Source organism: Oratosquilla oratoria, chromosome 8 (assembly GCF_046742065.1).
Source record: "Oratosquilla oratoria isolate Oo_2021 chromosome 8, ASM4674206v1, whole genome shotgun sequence".
Lineage (NCBI taxonomy): Eukaryota > Metazoa > Arthropoda > Malacostraca > Stomatopoda > Squillidae > Oratosquilla > Oratosquilla oratoria.
This window is the reverse complement of record NC_134784.1, coordinates 17,564,761-17,583,966: the sequence shown is the minus strand read 5'-3', so window position 1 is coordinate 17,583,966 and position 19,206 is coordinate 17,564,761. Positions and strand designations below refer to the sequence as shown.

The 19,206-nt window shown below is 38.9% G+C and overlaps 1 protein-coding gene across 1 annotated transcript in view; it reads right to left on the bottom strand.

The window, feature by feature from the left end:
* The window catches only part of LOC143027613 (protein prune homolog 2-like), a 289,335-nt gene that overhangs the window by 92,398 nt on the left and 177,731 nt on the right, over positions 1-19,206 (bottom strand). The window contains exon 9 of the mRNA XM_076188976.1: positions 16,038-16,143. Within this exon, the coding sequence (XP_076045091.1) occupies positions 16,038-16,143 (106 nt within the window). The remainder of the gene's footprint in view (positions 1-16,037; positions 16,144-19,206) is intronic.

Sequence of the window (19,206 nt, the reverse complement as noted above, 5' to 3'; positions counted from 1 at the left end):
GGAAGTTTCTTTCAGGACACTGAACTCTGCCTGGCAAGACTGTGTGGCAGCCAGAGACTTTGAAGGCTTTGACACGGAGACTGTAGTGGTGGATGATATTGTGTCCCTGGGGAAACCCATGGGTTTGGATGTAGACAGTGATGATGTGGAGAAATTGGTCGAATACCACAGAAATGAGCTGACAACTGAAGAACTCCAAGAACTGCACAGGGAGCAGCAAGAAGTGGTTGAAGAACTTTCTTCTTCAGAGGAGGAAAGTAGTAAGGGAAGCATTTCCATTGCAGAAATTAAAGAATTGTGTTATCACTGGGAGAAAACACAGAGTGGTGGAAAAATAGCATCCTAACACTGCTGTGGTCAACAGGAGCATCAATTTGTTCAATGACAATGTTAGTGACCATTTTAGAAAAATTCTGAAAAATTGTCAAAGGCAGACAACATTGGAGAGGTTTTTAAAGAAAGAATCCCAAGATTCTTCTAGTGCAAAAAGACAGAAAAAAGAAAGAACACCAGAAAGAGAGAAAACACCTGTGTTACCTGATGTTTATATGGAAGGTGACTCCCCTTCCAAACAGTAACATCAACATCCCTCCTCCTCCTCCTCTCCACCTTCCACTTATGCCATCAGCTCACCTAAGTACAGGTAAAGTGCAGTTAAATTTTTATTTCATGTACAGTACTGTATATTTATTGTTTTTCATAGTTTTTATGTATTTTATGTTTAAATTACTATTACAAAGGTTTAAATAAGCAATCATCTGTGGGTCTGGAATGGATTAATCCAATTTACATTATATCTTAAGGGAAAAAATTATTCGCCATTCATACAAATCGCCATTGGAACAGCCTCCTGGAACAGACTGTGTACAAATAGCGAGGTTCCACTATATCTCTTTATCATAGGACAAGTCATTTGAGATAATTACACCCACATCTTTTTCGGATCCCACTTTCTTTATCTCCTTAGTTCCAATTTTATATTGTCCTTATATTCTATTTTTACTTTTTCCAAACTCTATTATGCTACACTTCTTAATATTGAAGTCCACTTCCCATTTCTGACTCCAGTTCCATACCTTATTCAGGTCTTCCTGTAGTGATTCACAATCCTTTTCAGTTTTTATTTTCCTTAACAATTTGGCATCGTCTGCAAAGAAGCTCATGTAACATTGCACATCATCATCCATGTCATTCACATAAATAGTAAACATTATTGGAGCCAATACAGATCCTTGCGGAACTCCACCGATCACCTCTTTCCAACTCTTGGGATCACTGGATGTAACAAAAACTTTACATTCTTATTACATGTTCACTGAAAGAAGGTTGTGCTGCTTGATTGGAAAAGGGCAAATGTGGTGCCAATTCACAAAGGTGGAAATAATGAGAAACCACTAAATCATAGGCTGCTATCACTGACCAGCACAATAGTGAAATTATGTGAAAGGATTGTGAAAGATCAATGGACCAAATATCTTGATAAGATGAACAATCTGACAAACTGTTTTGTTTCAGATCTGGGAGGTTGTGTATGCTGAACCTTTTAAGTTTTTACTCCAGATTGATTGATGTTCTGCAAGAGAGAGAAGGGTCAATGGAATGTGTGTACCTCGACCTAGAGAGGGCATTTGATAAAGTACCTCACAGTCAACTTGTATGGAAATTATAGCACATTGGAGGATTAAGAGGCAAACTACTCAAATGGATGAAAAATCTTTTGAAGGAAAGATACATGAGGACAGTAGTAAAGAATAAGATATCAAGATGGAGAGCAATAAGGTGTGAAGTTCCACAAGGTTCAAGCTATACCAATATGTTTGCTGATGATGCAAAAATTATCAGAAGAGTGAAAAATGAGGATGGTAGACTATTGCAAAAAGATCTAGATACTATTTTTGCATGAAGCCAAGAATGGGAAATGAAGTTCAATACCAAAAAAGGCAAAGTACTGGAAATGGCCAATAATGGGAAAAGACCATCCTTAACCACTTGAATACAATGACACTTATGTATGCATCATGAGCTGCAAATGGGGTATATGAGGATGCAGGCATTGGCTTCCTGATTATATTTATTTTGTAGTTGTAGCTGAGTGACCCCCATATTCTGTGGACAGGCTGGATTACACTTTCTGTGATGTTATATTCATTCATGATGAAAGAGGATAAGTATAACAGCAGTAACTTTATATTTTGTATCACGTGTATTGTGATGCATCATACATCAGGCAACCTGATGTGCACACAAATATTTGACTTGTATTGAAGAAGTTGAACCATTCCTTTGGAAGTGAACCCATTACAAAAACAAAAGAAGAGAAAGACAGCCTTGATAAAAGACAAACCATCATCTGACAGACATATCAGCAGAATTGTGGGAGAGATATATGGACTACTGCAGAAGATTAAAGTGGAATTCCACTGTATGGATGAGATGATGGAAAAACTCATCAAAACACTGATCCATCCAAGATTGGAATATGTGTTAGTAGTATGGTTTCCACACAGAGTGAAGAATATAAGCAAGACTGAGAAAATACAAAGGGCTGCAACCAAACTGGTCCCCAACCTGGTAGATATAACATATGTGGAAAGACTAATAGTACTGGGTCTGCCACCTTTGAAAGATCGAAGAGAAAGAAGTGCTATGATTACAGTATTCAGATCACTAAAGGGGATAGATTGCACTGAAGAGATCTCCTGATTAAAAATGGGAGAGCTTTAAGTGATCATGGGTGCAAATGAAGAATGACCACACGTCTAAAGGATGTGAAGGTGATATAGCCCAAGCTCAAATAATACATAAGTTCAAATCTAAATATGATAACTGGAAATCAAGAATATATATTAAGTTGGAACTGTACATAAATTTGATGCTAGGTATGATAAAAAAAAAATTGAGAATCAAAGACGGGACCCAAAGAGAGTTTCTCCTTTCCTGTGTGCTACAATTAGGTACATACAGGAATTTTATGCCTTGTTATTCTATCAGTCAGAGGAAGAAGGAAAACCAACTTTCTTTACTTCTTTTGCACCGATTTTATATTGTCCTGATATTCTTTTTTTACTTCTACCAAATTTCATTATACTAAATTTCTTAAAGTTGAAGTCCACTTCCCACTTCTGACTCCATTCCCAGACCTTGTTCAGATCTCTCTGTAGTGATTCACAATCTTTTTCCGTGGATTGCCTTTGAGTTTGACTACCTCCCTTGTACAGGGGAAAAAGCCCTTGGTATATGTATGTGTGAATGTATATCAAGAAGAAAATAATCAAGAAGTATGAATATTGTGAATGTGTGAGTCAGCTAACTTGTGATTATAGCCAAACATCTACCATCGCCACAATTTTAAAGAAGGAAGAGCTTAAGAAGGTAGATGTCTCTAGGGTTATTAGTATCCTGATGAAGTTACATCCAAAACTGCTCAACTAAGTTGAGAGGCTGCTGCTTGTTTGGGTTAAAAAGGAGCAGTTTATGGGAGATATACTTTATGAAATGTTGATCTGTGAGAAGGCAAGGAGGCTGTATGATTATCTATGGCAGATAAACCCAGAGCAAACAACACAACACAAGAAAAAACCCACAGAGAAGCACAAAGCCCTAAGGTGGTAGTAGTGAAATATGTTGGCAAATTAAAAAAAAAAAAAATGAGGAAAACCAACTCATTCCAGCAATATTTGCCTCTATTGTGACACTGGATAGTGTTGCTTCCTCCACCCCCTGCCCGCATGTCCACTCAATTGGCAAACGTTTTCATCTGAATTTGCCTGTAAAGGGCCAAATCTAAGGGCATCAGCCATTGGCCATCAGTCGTTGCTTTTGTGAGTATACATAATAAATTGTGGTGTTAGTTTTGTTTCTTAAAACAGAAATATATGTATGGTGTGTTCATGAAGGTATTGAAGCAGCTTCATATGTTTATGATTCTGTTTCTGTTTACTTGTAGTATGCTTAGTGTATATGTTTTGTATCCATATGTTTTTGGGTATTTGTGTTATTGTGTGATGGTTGCAGCTCCAATTCTTTGTGTACAATTTGTAGTGGTGAGAGCACTGTATGTAAGGGAGAACCATGAGTGGCATGAGTTACATTTGACTGGTGTGTGTGAAAAGTTTATTGGTTTTGTAAGTGAAGAGATTGGTAAACGTGTAGTGGAGTGGAAGGAGGTTTCCTCAAGGATAATGTGGATGAAGGTGAAACTGGGAAAGATGTGGGTCTTTGTAAGTGCATATGGGCCTGGCAGTGAGGAGAGTGTAGAAGAAAGGGAGGTCTTTTGGATAGATTTTAAATGAGTGCATAGAGGATTTAGGGAGAAATGTCAACGTAATAGTACTGGGAGACCTTAATGCTAGGGTAGGACATGGCCCAATTGATGGAGTGGTTGGGAAATGTGGAGTTCCAGGAAAGAATCGTAGTGGAGAGTTGATGGTGGAAATGTGTCTAGAGAGTTGATGATAGCAAATACAGTGTTTCGGAAGAAAGTCAAGCATAAGTACACATGGGAGAGGGTGGTGGATGGAAGAGTGGTAGATAGAGCGTTGATGGATTATGTAGTGGTAAATAGGACTATGATAGGAAGAGTTAAGGATGTACATGTGCTAAGGGGAGAGGGTGGGGGAATATCAGATAATGTTTTGGTGGAAGGTAAGTTGAGAGTGGAGGATAGATGGAGATAGAGGAAAGGGACAAAAGGTAGGGAGGTGCTTAGAGTGAACTCTTTAAATGAAAAGGAAAAGGAGAAGGAGTACAAGAAGAAGCTGAAGGAGGAGTGGGAGGGTGTGAAGGATAGCGTAGAGCTAGGTGTGGAGGAGGAATGGGGATGGTTCAAGGAGGGAGTCACAAAGTGTGCAAGGATGGTGTATGGAACAAGAAGGACAGGAGGAAATAGAAGGAAGGGTAGTGAATGGTGGGATGAGGAAACAAAGAAGGTTGTAGAAGAGAAGAAACAAGCTTTCACAGATTGGTTACAAAATAGGACAAGGGAGTCATATGAGAGGTACAAAGAAAAGAAAAGAGAAGTAAAGCAAAAGGTAAAGGAGGCAAAGAGGAGAGCAGATGTGAAGTGGGGTAAGAGTATGACAGAAAATTTTGAAAGTAATAAAAAGATGTTTTGGAAAGAAATTGACCTCTTCCATACGGTAGAGGAGCAAGTGGATACGTGAGGCTGCCATATCGGCATCTTGATTATATTTATTGTAGTTGTCCCTGCGTAACTGACATACTCTCTAAACTGGCTTCATCACATTTTCTATGGTCATCAAAATTCACGGGTGAAAGAGAGAATGATCGATATAAGCGGTGACTATTTTTTATGGTGCAAGTATTATGACGCAACATCGTACGTCTGGCAGCTAATGCTGCCCGCGAGATTTTGGCCCGGAGCGAAGTGGTTAAGAGAGGAAGAGGCGAATCAAGTAGAGAAGAAAAGGTAAAAGGTGCATATGGAGAGATGATAATGGAAGAGAAGGCAGTAAGGGGAAGATGGGCAGAATATTTTAGGGAGTTGCTAAATGTGAAGGAGGATAGGGAGGGAAAGATAGATACAGTGGGAAATGCTAAGAAAATGAGAGTGATGAGTGAGGAAAATGGAGGAGAAATAAGGATGGATGAAGTGAAGGCAGTTGTTAAGATGATGAAAGCAGGTAAGGCACCTGGTCTGGATGGATGCCATGCAGAATGTCTAAAAAAAGGAGGTACAGTGATGGTGGACTGGCTGGTGAGGTTATTTAATGTTTGCTGGAGAGTGGGTAGAGTGCCTGTATAGTTCCACTTTACAAGGGAAAAGGGGACAAGTGTGAATGTAATAGTTTCAGAGGGATTAGCTTGTTAAGTGTAGTTGGGAAGGCTTATGGGAGGATCTTGATTGAGAGGATTAGGAGAGGAACAGAAGGAGTAATTGGTGAGGAACAGTGTGGATTTAGGACAGGTAGAGGTTGTGTAGATCAGATCTTTGTGGTAAGACAGATATGTGAGAAAGCTATAGGAAAGGGGAAGGATGTTTTTTGTGCTTTTATGGATCTGGAAAAGGCTTACGATAGGGTAGACAGAAAGGCACTGTGGGAGGTTATGCAGATATATGGGATAGGAGGAAAGCTTCTAGGAGCTGTCAAGAGTTTTTATGAGAGTAGTAGAGCTTGTGTCAGGATTAGAAATGGAGAGAGTGAGTGGTTTGAGGTAAAGGTGGGACTTCATCAAGGATGCGTTATGTCGCCCTGGCTGTTCAACTTATACATGGATGGGGTAGTGCGAGAGGTAAATGCAAGGGTAGTGGGTCAGGGATTGGAGATGGTTAAAGAAAATGGAGAAAAGTGGGAGGTGAGCCAGCTGTTGTTTGCTGACGACACTGCACTTGTGGCAGGATTGGAGGAGGGACTGAGGAAGTTGGTGACAGAGTTTGGGAGAGTATGTGATACAAGAAAGATAAAGATAAATGTGGTGATGAGATGTACAAGGGGTGAAAGTGGCAGTAGACTGGAAGTGAGCATTATGGGAGAGCGACTGGAGGAAGTGGATAGTTTTAGATACTTGGGTGCGAATGTGGCAGGAAAAGGTGGAGTGAAGGTGGAGGTAGAATGTAGACTGAGAGAAGCGAGTAAATGCCTTGGTGGATTGAAAAGTGTAATGAGAAATAGACATTTGGGAATGGATGCTAAGAGGAGACTGTATGAAGGAGTGATTGTGCCAACAGCACTGTATGGGGCAGAAACATGGAACATAAGAGAGGAAGAGAGAAGGAGTTTGAATGTGTTTGAGATGAGGTTTCTGAGAAGTATGATGGGGGTTACTAGGCTAGATAGAGTGAGAAATGAGGAGGTGAGGAGAAGAACGGAGGTGGAAAGGGAGTTGGGAGATAGGGTTGATGAAAGAGTATTAGGATGGTTTGGACACATGGAAAGAATGAGTGAAGAAAGACTAGTAAAAGAGGTATGGAAGGCACATGTGGAGGGAGTGAACATGAGGGGACGTCCTAGGATGAGGTGGATGGATGGGGTGAAGGGGGCTTTGGGGATGAGGGGAATGTCTGTTGAGGAAGGACGGGAGAGGACAGAAGACAGGGGTGAATGGAGAATGGTTGTATATGGATGATGTTGTGATGCATGAGGTGGAATGGGTGGGGGGATGGGGGGTGAGGTGGTATGTGTGAGCAAAATTTGATGCAGCCCGAAGGGATTTCTCCCCGTCTTCTCCTTTTATGCATGGGGGGACGGAGAGGGGGGGTCGCCGATTTAATGAAGCGGCCTTGCTGTGGATGTGCTGTGTCTTGCGACACTGCTTCTGACCCAGGACAGTGGACAAGGTGCAGGTATGACCCGTCATCCAGGAGGTGCTAAGATAAGAGGGAGGGTGGAGGGGGGTGGAGTGTATTCAGGGATGGAATGGGTGGGAATGATTTTATGCCTTTTCCTTTTTGGCTACCTCTCTTGTAAGGGGGAAAAAGCCTTGGTATATGTATGTATGTATGTATATATTGGTGATGGCCCTGTGTTGGTTTCTATGTTTCTAACTACTAGGAGAAATCGTGGATGGGCAGTTGGAGAGATCTGTGGAAGGGCCTGAGGACCACTGCCAGTCACTGTGGGGCTGCAGGTTTTCCACTAAGTGAAACGCAAGGCAACAATTGTGTTTGAGTTCATGAATCAAACCTCAGCCATGATTTGATCAGTTCCTTCAATCCAGCAGCTAGCATGTCTATTTGCCTTTTAACCCCTTCAATACGGGCCAAAATCTTGCAGGCAGCATTAGCTGCCAGACGTACAATGTTGCGTCATAATACTCGCATTATAAAAAATAAAGTTACTGCTGTATTGCTCGTTCTCTTTCACCCGTGAATTTTGATAACCATAGAAAATATGATGAAGCCAGTTTATAGAGTATGGGGTCACGCAGGTACAACTACAATATGAGGCCCCGCATGGAGAAGTGCCCCATGCGACACAATGGCCAGTTATGAGTTACACACATATAACACTATTTTGCGCCGGCTAAGCGAGTGTGAGGTTTTACCACTTTGTTTTAGGAGTGTTTCGACCACATTGCAGGTCATGTTTTGTCCTTTCCGACATGCTCGGATTGAAGTAGAAGGGCCAAAATACTGTTATATGTGCGTAACTCAAAACCGGCCATTGTGTCGCATGGGACACTTCTCCATGCGGGGCCTCATACAGACGCTCCTCTACTTACGTTCATTCGTTTTACGTTTTTTCGATTTTATGTTTGAACTGTAAAAAAATATTGTAAAAAAAAAAAAAAAAAAAAAAAAAAAAAGTGAATTTTTTAGTTTAGCGCGCTCTCCGTAGTTCAAATGATACTTGCGCATGACGCTGCGTCCATTGTTTACATTTCACAAACGATAAACTGATAATGCCTAGCCTCCTCCTCCTCCTTCACCATCTCAATTTATGTTGCTTGAATTTAATTTAATTGAAATTAATGTTATTATTTTACAATGTTATGTGTATAATTAATGATTTAGGGGTGTTTTATAAGATACAGTAATAGAATTTACGGATGTATAGTACAGTAACAACTTACGTTCATTTTCAACTTACGTTCGGCCTTTCGGTACGTAACTAAAACATAAGTTGAGGAGCGTCTGTATATATAATCAAGACGCCGACATCGGCATCATGACGCCTACGTAGGCGTCATTGTATTGAACGGGTTACAGGGATTTTCTCACTTCAGAAGGACAAAAAGAAAAGGTGAGGTGCAAAACTATTTAACTTACATGATATAAAAATATAAGTTATAATTTGCACTAAGTCAGAGGGTATATCTATGAGCCTACCCTATTCCTATTTACCTGGCTTCGCACAATCCATCCACTTTAATTTTGTGTTAACCTCTTCAGTACGGGCCAAAATCTCGCGGGCAGCATTAGCTGCCAGACGTACAATGTGTCGTAATAATACTCGCATCATAAAATATAGTCAACGCTTATATCGATCGTTCTCTCTTTCACCCGTGAATTTTGATAACCATAGAAAATGTGATGAAGACAGTTTAGAGAGTCTGTCATTACACAGGGGCAACTACAATAAATATAATCAAGACGCCGATATGGCAGCCTCGCGTATCCACTTGCTCCTCATGCCGCCTACGTATGCGGCACCGTATGGAAGGGGTTAAGAAGGTTTACAAATGATCAATTATTACCTATCTAGACTAATAAAAGTATTAAGATATATACAGAGAGATACTACTTCCTCATGTCATCATTGTTTTGGTGACCTCTGACCTTGGCATCAGGAGGTCCTAGTTGTGCATTACTCCACCAATGGATTGTAAGTCTCGTGTAAATGAAACTTATGTAAGGTATAGCTAAATTCATGATTAAATCTTATTACCTAATTTAAGATAGCCTACTAGTTGGGTGGATTCAACAAAAATTGGCATTTTCATTAAGGATGGTGAACAATTATAGCTCTTGCTAGGATGTGGCTTATGGCACCATACCCACATCTCTTTGTGTCATAGTGATGCATCATGGAACATGACAACAATAAAAATTAATACAACTGGAGAGAATATAAATGTAATATTTCATTAAACTGATGATGTAATGAAAAAAAGTCATTTGGAATGATGATGGTAATAATAACAATAAGAATAACAATAATAATATTAATAATACCCTGTTCTGTGCATACTATGGTAGTGACTGCATGTTACTGTGCAGTATCAATTGCATAGCAGCATACATACAGTGCTTTGTTATAATGCACCCCTATGGCTTAGTGCTACACATGATTTGCCTATGTGGGGTTGGGAGATCTCAATGCTACAGTTGGGAATGAGCCAATATATTGACAATTAGGGAAGTTTGGATTGCCTGGTACAGGAGAGTTGTTGCTATGGGTGTATTTATGGAGTTGATAGCATAGTTTTTAACCACTTCGGTATGATGACGCCTATGTAGGCATCATGAGGTGCGAGTGGGTACACAAGGATGCTGGGGTCAGTGTCTTGATTATATAAATATTTTTGTTGTTGTACACAAGTTACCCCCAGATTCTGAGAACTGGTTTGATCATGTTTTCTGTGTTTATTATTACTCAGAGTAAAAGATAACAAGTAATAACGCAGTGACTTTATATTTTATAGTGGAAGTAGTGTGATGCAGCATACATATGGCAACCGATTCTGGGTGCAAGAATTTAACTTGTACTGAAGTGGTTAAGAAGAAAATCAACCAAAGGGTACAAATGTGACTGCAGTAGTTTCAGAGGGATCATTTTGTTGAGTGTAGTTGGGAAGGTTTATGAGAGGGTTTTGATTGAGAGGTTTAAGAGACGTACAGAGGGAATAATTGGTAAGGAAGACTGTGGTTTAGGAAAGGTGGGGGTAAGGCAGATATGTGAGAAAGTTTTAGTAAAGGGTATGGATATTTTTTGGGGGCCTTTATGGATTTGGAAAAGGCTTATGACAGTAGACAGGAAGGTACTGTGGGAGGTTTTGCATATATATGGGATAGGAAAGCTGTTAGTAGTCAAGAGTTTTTATGAGAGTAATAGAACCTGTGTTAGAATTAGAAATGGAGAGAGTGAGTGGTTTGAGGTAAAGGTGGGACTTTACCAGGGATGTGTCATGTTGCCATATCTGTTCAATGTGCACATGGATAGAGTGGTGCAGGAGGTAAATGCAAGGGTAATGGGCCGGGCATTGGAGATGGTTAAAGAAAATGGAGAAAAATGGGAGATAAGCCATTTGTGTTTGCTGACAACACTGCGCTTGTAGCAGGATCAGAGGAGGGATTAAGGAAATTAGTGATGGAGTTTGGGAAAGTATGTGAAAGGAGGAAGTTGAAAGTAAACATGAATAAAAGTAAGGTGATGAGATGTACAAGGGGAGAGGATGGCAGCACATTGGAAGTGAGTATTAAGGGAGAGAGGCTGGAGGAAGCGAATAGCCTTAGATACTTGGGGACCCATGTGGCAGGAAAGGAAGGAGTGGAGGTAGAATGTAAGCTGACAGAAGCAAGTAAATGCCTTGGGGGATTAAAAAATGTAATGAGAAATAGACATTTGGGAATGGATGCTAAAAGGATATTGTATAAAGGGGCAGAGACATGGAACATAAGAAAGAGTTTAAATGTGTTCAAGATGAAATATTTGAGAAGTATGGGAGGAGTTACTAGGCTGGACAGAGTGAAAAAAGAGGTGAGGAGAGCAGGGATAGAAAAAGAGTTAAGATATAGGGTTGATGAAAGAGTATTGAGATGGTTTGGAGACATGGAAAGAATGAGTGAAGACCAGTAAAAGAAGTGTGGAAGCAGAGGTGGATGGGCTGAACAGGAGGTCCAGAAGTAGGAAAATGTCTGTGAAGGGAGGAAGGGAGAAGGCCGATAGGGGTCAGTGGAGAATGGTTGTGTATGGATGATGCTGTGATGTATAGATGTGAGTGGGTAGGGGATAAGAGGGTTAGGGAGTGGTTATATGTGAATGATATTTTGACATAGCCCAAAGGGATTTCTCCCTGTCTTCTCTTTTTCTGCATGAAAGGACAGGGGGGGGGGGTGTCACTGATAAAATGGAGTGGCCTTGCTGTGGATGTGTTGTGTCTTGCTGCATTACTTTTGACCCAGGGCGATGGGCAATATGCAGGGATGACCCATCATCCAGGAGTCACATGAAGAATTGTCACCCCATGAGATCCCACCTGAAGAATTGTCATCCCCAGTATGCCGAATATCAACAGTGGAAGAAAGACTTAGATCTCGGTGGCAGCAGCTAATGCCAGCCGTACGACGTGTCGTAATAATACTCGCATCATAAAATATAGTCACCGCTTATATCGATCGTTCTCTCTTCACCCGTGAATTTTGATAACCATAGAAAATGCGATTACAAAAGAATTAGAAAGAATGTCATTATGGAGGGGTGACTACAATAAATATAATCAAGACGCCGATATGGCAGCCTCGCGAATACACTCGCTCCCCATGACGCCTACGTGTGCAGCACCGTATGGAAGGGGTTAAGCTAGGTTAGGTTAGGTAAAGTTAAGCTAGGTTTGGTTAGGTTAGGTTAAGTTAGGTTAGATTAGGTTGGGTTGGGCTAGGTTAAGTTAGGTTAAGTTAGGTTAGATTAGGTTGAATGAGGGTTATGCTTATTGTCATCAACTTATACAACCGAGGAATCGTAAACCCAGGATGGCCAACATGAAGAATTATCACCCTAGGATAGCCCACATGAAGAATTGTCACCCTGTTGAAGTCTAGGGTGACAATTCTTCATGTGATCCTCATGTAAGAGGAGCCAATATGAGATGGAAGGAGGGAGGGGCGGTGAATGGGAGTGGGTGGGGATGAAATAGGTGAGAGTGGAATTATGCCTTTTGACTACCTCCATTGTAAGGGGGGAAAAGCCTTTGGTATATGTTTTTATATATATATATATATATATATATATATATATATATATATATATATATATATAATTATATATACATATATACAGTGTATATATATATATATATATATATATATATAGATATATATAGTTATATATATAATTATATAATTATATATATATATATATATATATATAATCATATATATATATACAATATATATATATATATATATATATATATATATATAATCATATATATATACAATATATATATATATATATAATTATATATATATATATATATATATATATATATATATATATATATATATAGTATATATATAATTATATATATATATATATATATAGTATATATTAATATTTATATATAAATATATATGTCAAAAGCCTGATTCATCCTAGACTAGAATATGCAGTAGTGATAGGATTACCATACCTAAAGAAAGATATGAGAAAAACATATATAATACTAAGGCACATACATGCACCCAAGGCTTATTCTACTTTGCAAGGGAGGTAGCCAATTTCATCCCAAAGTACTCCTCTCCCATTCACCACCCCCTCCCTCCCAATTTTCTTGGCTCCTCTTGATGACAGGGCATTCCTGCATCTTGCCCACTGCCCTGGGTCTGAAGCAATGCAGCAAGACACAGCACATCCACAGCAAGGCCACTTCATTTAATTGGCAACCCTCCCTCTCCATCCCCTCAGGCAGAAAAAGTGAAGATGGGGAGAAATCCCTCTTGGTTGAGTCAAAATATTCACATATACTCCCTCAATCCCCTCCCCAACCCGCTTCCTTGCATGCATCACAGTCTTATCCATACACAACCATTCTCCACTCACCCATATCTTCTGTCTTTTCCCTTCCTTCCTCAACAGACATTCCCCTCTTTCCCTGTGCCTTTTTACCCCATCCATCCATCTCATCCTTGGTTACTCTACCTCTGCCTTCCACACCTCTTTTACTAATCTTTCTTCATTTTTTCCATGTGTCCAAACCATCCCAATATTCTTTCATCAACCCTATCTGCCAACTCCTTTTCCACTCCGCTCTCATCACCTCATTTCTCACACTATCCAGCCTAGTAACCACTACCATACTTCATCTAAATGGCAAACATATAAAAAACTTAGAAACGAATATGTAAACATATGCAGGAAAGAAAAAAGAGAATATGAATGGGATATCATAGACAAATGTAAGGATCAACCAAAACTCTTTTACAGATATATAAATGACAAACTAAAGGATAAGCATGATATAGTAAAATTGCATGGAGCTAAAGAGTACATAGACGACATAGAGATGGCAGAAGTTATGATCAGACATTTCAGGTCTGTTTTTACAATTGAGAGCTCACAACATCGGGAGGACGAACAACTAGAAAGTTCACCCATGATGAAGGAAATAAAAATAATACAGAGGGAAATAAGAGACCAAATAAAAAGCCTAGGTGTCAGAAAGTCACATGGACCAGATGAAATTGCAAATTGGATATTGAAAGAGTGTGTAGACGAACTGACAGATAAACTACACATGATAATAGACTTCTCATTAAAAGAGGGAAAGGTACTGCAAGATTGGAAAGATGCAAACATAGTACCAGTACACAAAGGAGGAAACAGGGAAGATTCTACAAACAAAAGCACAGTAACAAAAATATGCAAAAAGATTATCAGGAACAGATGGACCAAACACTTGGAAGAAAATAAAATAATAAACCCCAAACAATTTGGTTTTAGAAGTGGAAGATCATGCACCACAAATCTAATCTGCTTTTACTCGAGACTAATTGAGATAATACAAGAAAGAGATGGATGGGCAGACTGCGCCTTCCTGGATTTGCTGAAAGCTTTTGACAAGGTACCTCACAAAAAATTAATAAATAAAATTGAAAAAAATAGGAGGAATTCAAGGTAAACTATTAGAATGGGTGAAGGACTTCTTAACTGGGAGAAAAATGAGTGGTATTTAGAGACAAAAGTTCGAAATGGGAAGATATAAAAAGTGGCATCCCACAAGGCTCTGTTTTGGCTCCTTTAATGTTTGCCATATACATAAATGATATGGACAAAGGAGTAAATTGTTACATTAACTTTTTTGCTGACTGCCAAATTACTCAAGAGAGTGAAAACAGAAGAAGATTGCAGATCGCTACAAGATGACCTGGATAAAGTATGGGAATGGAGCCAGAAATACGAGATGAACTTCAACATCAAGAAATGTAGTATAATGGAATTTGGAAGAGGCAAAAACAGAGTTTCGGGAAAATGTATGATTGGGAACAAAGAAGTAAAGAAAGTAAACTCAGAGAGGGACCTAGGAGTAATCATCTCAAGTGACTTGACACCTGACAAACATGTAAATAAATTATTCGGAGAGACTTACAACTTATTAAGATCAATGAAAGTGGCCTTCGACTACATGGATGAAGAGATGGTTAAGAAAATAATTACTACATTGATAAGACCGAAACTAGAATATGCTATATCAATGTGGGCACCAAGCACAAAGAAAAACACAAAGAAATTAGAAAGAATCCAAAGAGCGGCAACAAAAATGGTACCTGCACTGTCAAATTTCACAAATGAACAAAGATTGGAGAAATTACAGCTGTCAACATTGGAGCAGAGAAGGGAACGAGGCGACCTGTTGACCATCTTCAGAATTATGAAAGGGATGGAAATTCTCTATAGAGATGACCTATTGAAATGGGACAAGAAAGAAACAAGAGGACATGATAAGAAGCTAAAGAAAGACAGTTACAGAAGAGACCTGAAAAAGAACAGTTTCCCGCACAGAGTGATCGATGTCTGGAATAAACTGAACAGTGAATGCCAGAACTATACATGAGTTAAAAAATAAACTGGATGTGGAGAGATACAAAAACGGGTCACAACGAGCATAGCTCCCGTCCCGTAAAATACAACTAGGTAAATACATTTAAATTTTTCCTCCCTTATGTTCCATGTTTCTGCCCCCATACAGCACTGTTGGCATAATCACCCTTTCATACAATCTCCTCTTAGCCTCTATTCCTGAATGTCTATTCCTCATTATACTTTTTAATCCCCCAAGGCATTTACTTGCTTCTCTCAATCTACATTCTATCTCCACCTCCTATCCTCCCTTTCTCACCACATTCACCCCCCAAGTGTCTAAAGCTATCAACTTCCTCCAGCTTTTCTCCCTTTGTACTCACTTCCAATTTTCTGCCATCCCCTCCCCTTGTACATCTCATCACATTACTGACTAAAAAGAAAAAAAAAATTGCTGGTACAGGATGCTTAGAAATTATATAGCTTTCCACACAAGTGCATGGATTTGTGAAACAAGTTGAATGAAAATATGGTAAAACTTGAAAGGTTCACAATAATTTTTTCCTCTCTTGAAGATCTATTTTTTCCATTAAATTTCCTTCCAAAAATACAATCCAGACCAACAATATACATGAACTTAGGAGAAAAGTTTGACAAGCGAAGGCAGAGACAAGACCACAAGAGCATAGACCATGTATAAATCAGTTGAATATAGCACAAATATAAATATACTTTTCATTTTATTTATTAAATATATTCTTTTAATGTTTGTCTTTCCTCTTGTATACATGACATGCAAACTTGCAGATCTCTCACATTACTCCAGAGATTTTTCCTCACCTTCAACCAAGCAAAAGATGGCATATTGGCCCTAGTGGTGGCACCATGTAGGTAAAGCAGCACATAGTCTTCTGCAATCAGCTGATCCAAAGTCGTCAAAACATATCTGGGTAAAAAAGTGGTTTATATATTAGTTGTATTTAGAAAAAATAATCATATTGGGTGCACATAAAAAAAAAAACATAATTACATGCCTGAAGAAAATCTAAGATGGATTTAATAAAAAAAATTCTATCGCTATCTGGTTGAAAAAGGGAAATGATAACCAGACAAGGGGCTGTTGGCAAGGGTGTAGTGCCAATTTTATAGGTGCTGGAGCTCATGAGGGCCTGAGAAAAAAAAAAAAAAAAAAACTAATATACATAATCATATATTATATATATACATATATATATGTATATACATACACACACACACACATGCCTAAGTTGTGTTTACAAAAGAGAAGTTGTGTGTTTTGAGTGACCGCTATGGTGAAATAAGTATTCAGTTTGATATAGTGTATTAATGCACAAAATGGAGGAAGGAAAAGAAAAAAGGAAAAATGAACCAATGAAAAGAGGATTGGACAAGAGCAGAATTGAGTCACCACTGGGGTGATGCAAAAAAGTTTGAATGATAGCCCAAGGTCAACTCAAAAGTGGGACAACAATGGTTTTTCAGGGTTTTCAAGAGAAAGATGACTATTAGGTAAAGGTGTTATAAGTGGAGTTCCTCAGGGTTCTGTTCTTGGGCCACTTCTATTCATAGTATATATAAATGATATGGACCACAGACTAAAATCTATTGTCTCCACATTTGCTGATGATACAAAATTGTGCAGGATGGTAAATGATCACTTCAATCAATTAGATATTCAAGAAGATTTAGATAAATTACAGTAATGGTCTGAAAAGTGGCTAATGAAATATAACACAGGTAAATGCAAGGGAAGAAGAAACCAGGGAGAAGGAAGAAAATTAAAAGTGGCCTATACCAACATTGACGGACTAATTTCGGGACTGAACGAACTCAATGATTATCTGTTAGAAGCAAAACCAGACATAATGGGAATTGTAGAGACTAAACTAAGAGGTGAAATACCATCCACTGTTATCGGACAAGGTTTATACAACTACTGGATAAAAAACAGGGACAAGAAACAGGGAGGGGGAATCATGTTCTTGGCCAAGAAAGACCTAAAGGTGACAAAAATTGCAGAGGGCAAAGGTAATGCTGAATTGATCATGATAAAAGTCGAAGGCAAGAATATGAAAAGTAGAAAGTTTGTGGTGACTTATGTGCCTCCAAAAACAAGCGCTTGGAAAGAAATTGAACATACAAAAATGCTAGATGACACAAGAAAATCACTCAATGAGATACTAATGGGTAAGGGTAATCTGGTAGTTATGGGGGACTTCAATTGCAAAGAAATTTGTTGGGACAGCATGACAGTGCAAGGAGGAGATGACTCGTGGGGCAATGTACTGCTAGATATGACCATGGAGTACACAATGACCCAATGGGTCCGTGAAAACACAAGGTACAGAAATAATGAAGAGCCATCGAAACTAGATCTAATATTTACAACAGAGCCTGAAATAGTGCATAAAGTCCAGTATGAGACACCAATTGGAAAGAGTGACCATGTACTCATCGAAACTATACTAAAGGAAGAAATAGACATAGAGAGGAACGAAAAGCATAGGAAAGGAAGACTGAGGTACAACAAAACAGACTTTACAAAGCTAAAGACATTCTTCCGGAATGCAAACTGGGAAATATTTTACAGGGAAGAAACAGCAGTGGAAGAGAAATGGAATATATTGATGGAAAACTACAATGAAGGGGTAAACAGGCATGTACCAAGACAAAAGCGAGAGAGAGAGTACATTAAATGTTGGTTCAACAAAAGATGCAGTGAGGCAAAAGACAGAAGGGACAAAGCTTGGAAAAAGTGGAGAAAAGACAAAAAACAAAGCAAATGGCAAATTTATGTTAACTATAGAAATGAGTATGTTAATGTGAGAAGAGAGGAGAAAAGGAACCATGAGAAGGATATTATAGACAAATGCAAAGAGCAACCCAAACTATTCTATCGGTATGTGAATGGTAAACTTAAAAACAAACAGGAATTGGTGAAACTATGCCAAGGAAACATAGAATACACAGAAGATTTAGAGATGGCCGAAGTCATGAACAATCACTTTAAATCTGTTTTCACCAGAGAGAAAATACCGAATTGTGACATAGACAAAAACAAGAAATCTCCCCTCATGAATGAGTTTACAGCATCACTAAAGGAAATATCAGAACATTTATCAAGGCTGGATGTCAGAAAATCACATGGCCCGGACGGTATTGCAAATTGGATTCTAAAGGAGTGCAAAGAAGAACTAACAGACAAAATACACATCTTAATAAACAGCTCACTCAAAGAAGGAAAGATACCCGAGGACTGGAAAAACGCTAACATTGTACCAATACACAAAGGAGGAAACAAAGAAGAACCCACCAACTATAGGCCAGTATCACTAACAAGCACCATTGCCAAAATTTGTGAGAAAATAATCAAGAATAGATGGGTAAAACATCTGGAAGACAATGACATATTAAACCCAAGACAATTCGGATTCAGACAAGGAAGATCATGCTCCACAAACTTAATATGCTTTTACTCAAGACTAATAGACATAGTGCAAGAAAGAAATGGATGGGCTGATTGTGCATTCCTAGACTTGCAAAAAGCCTTTGACAAAGTACCACACAGAAAACTACTAAAAAAACTGGAACACATAGGAGGAATACAGGGAAACCTACTAAAATGGATAGAGGACTTTCTGACTGGTAGAAAGATGAGAGTAGTGCTCAGAGAAAAATATTCAGACTGGAAAGAGGTGATCAGTGGAGTACCGCAAGGATCTGTGCTGGCACCAATAATGTTTGCTATCTATATGAATGACATGGATGAGGACGTGAACTGCTACATGAGCTTCTTTGCCGATGACGCCAAACTGCTAAGGAAAATAGAAACTGATGAGGACTGTGAAGCACTGCAAGAAGACCTAAATAGGGTATGGAACTGGAGTCAGAAATGGGAAGTGGACTTTAATACTAAGAAGTGTAGCATAATGGAGTTTGGAAAAAGCAAAAACAGAATATCAGGAAAATATAAAATTGGAACCAAAGA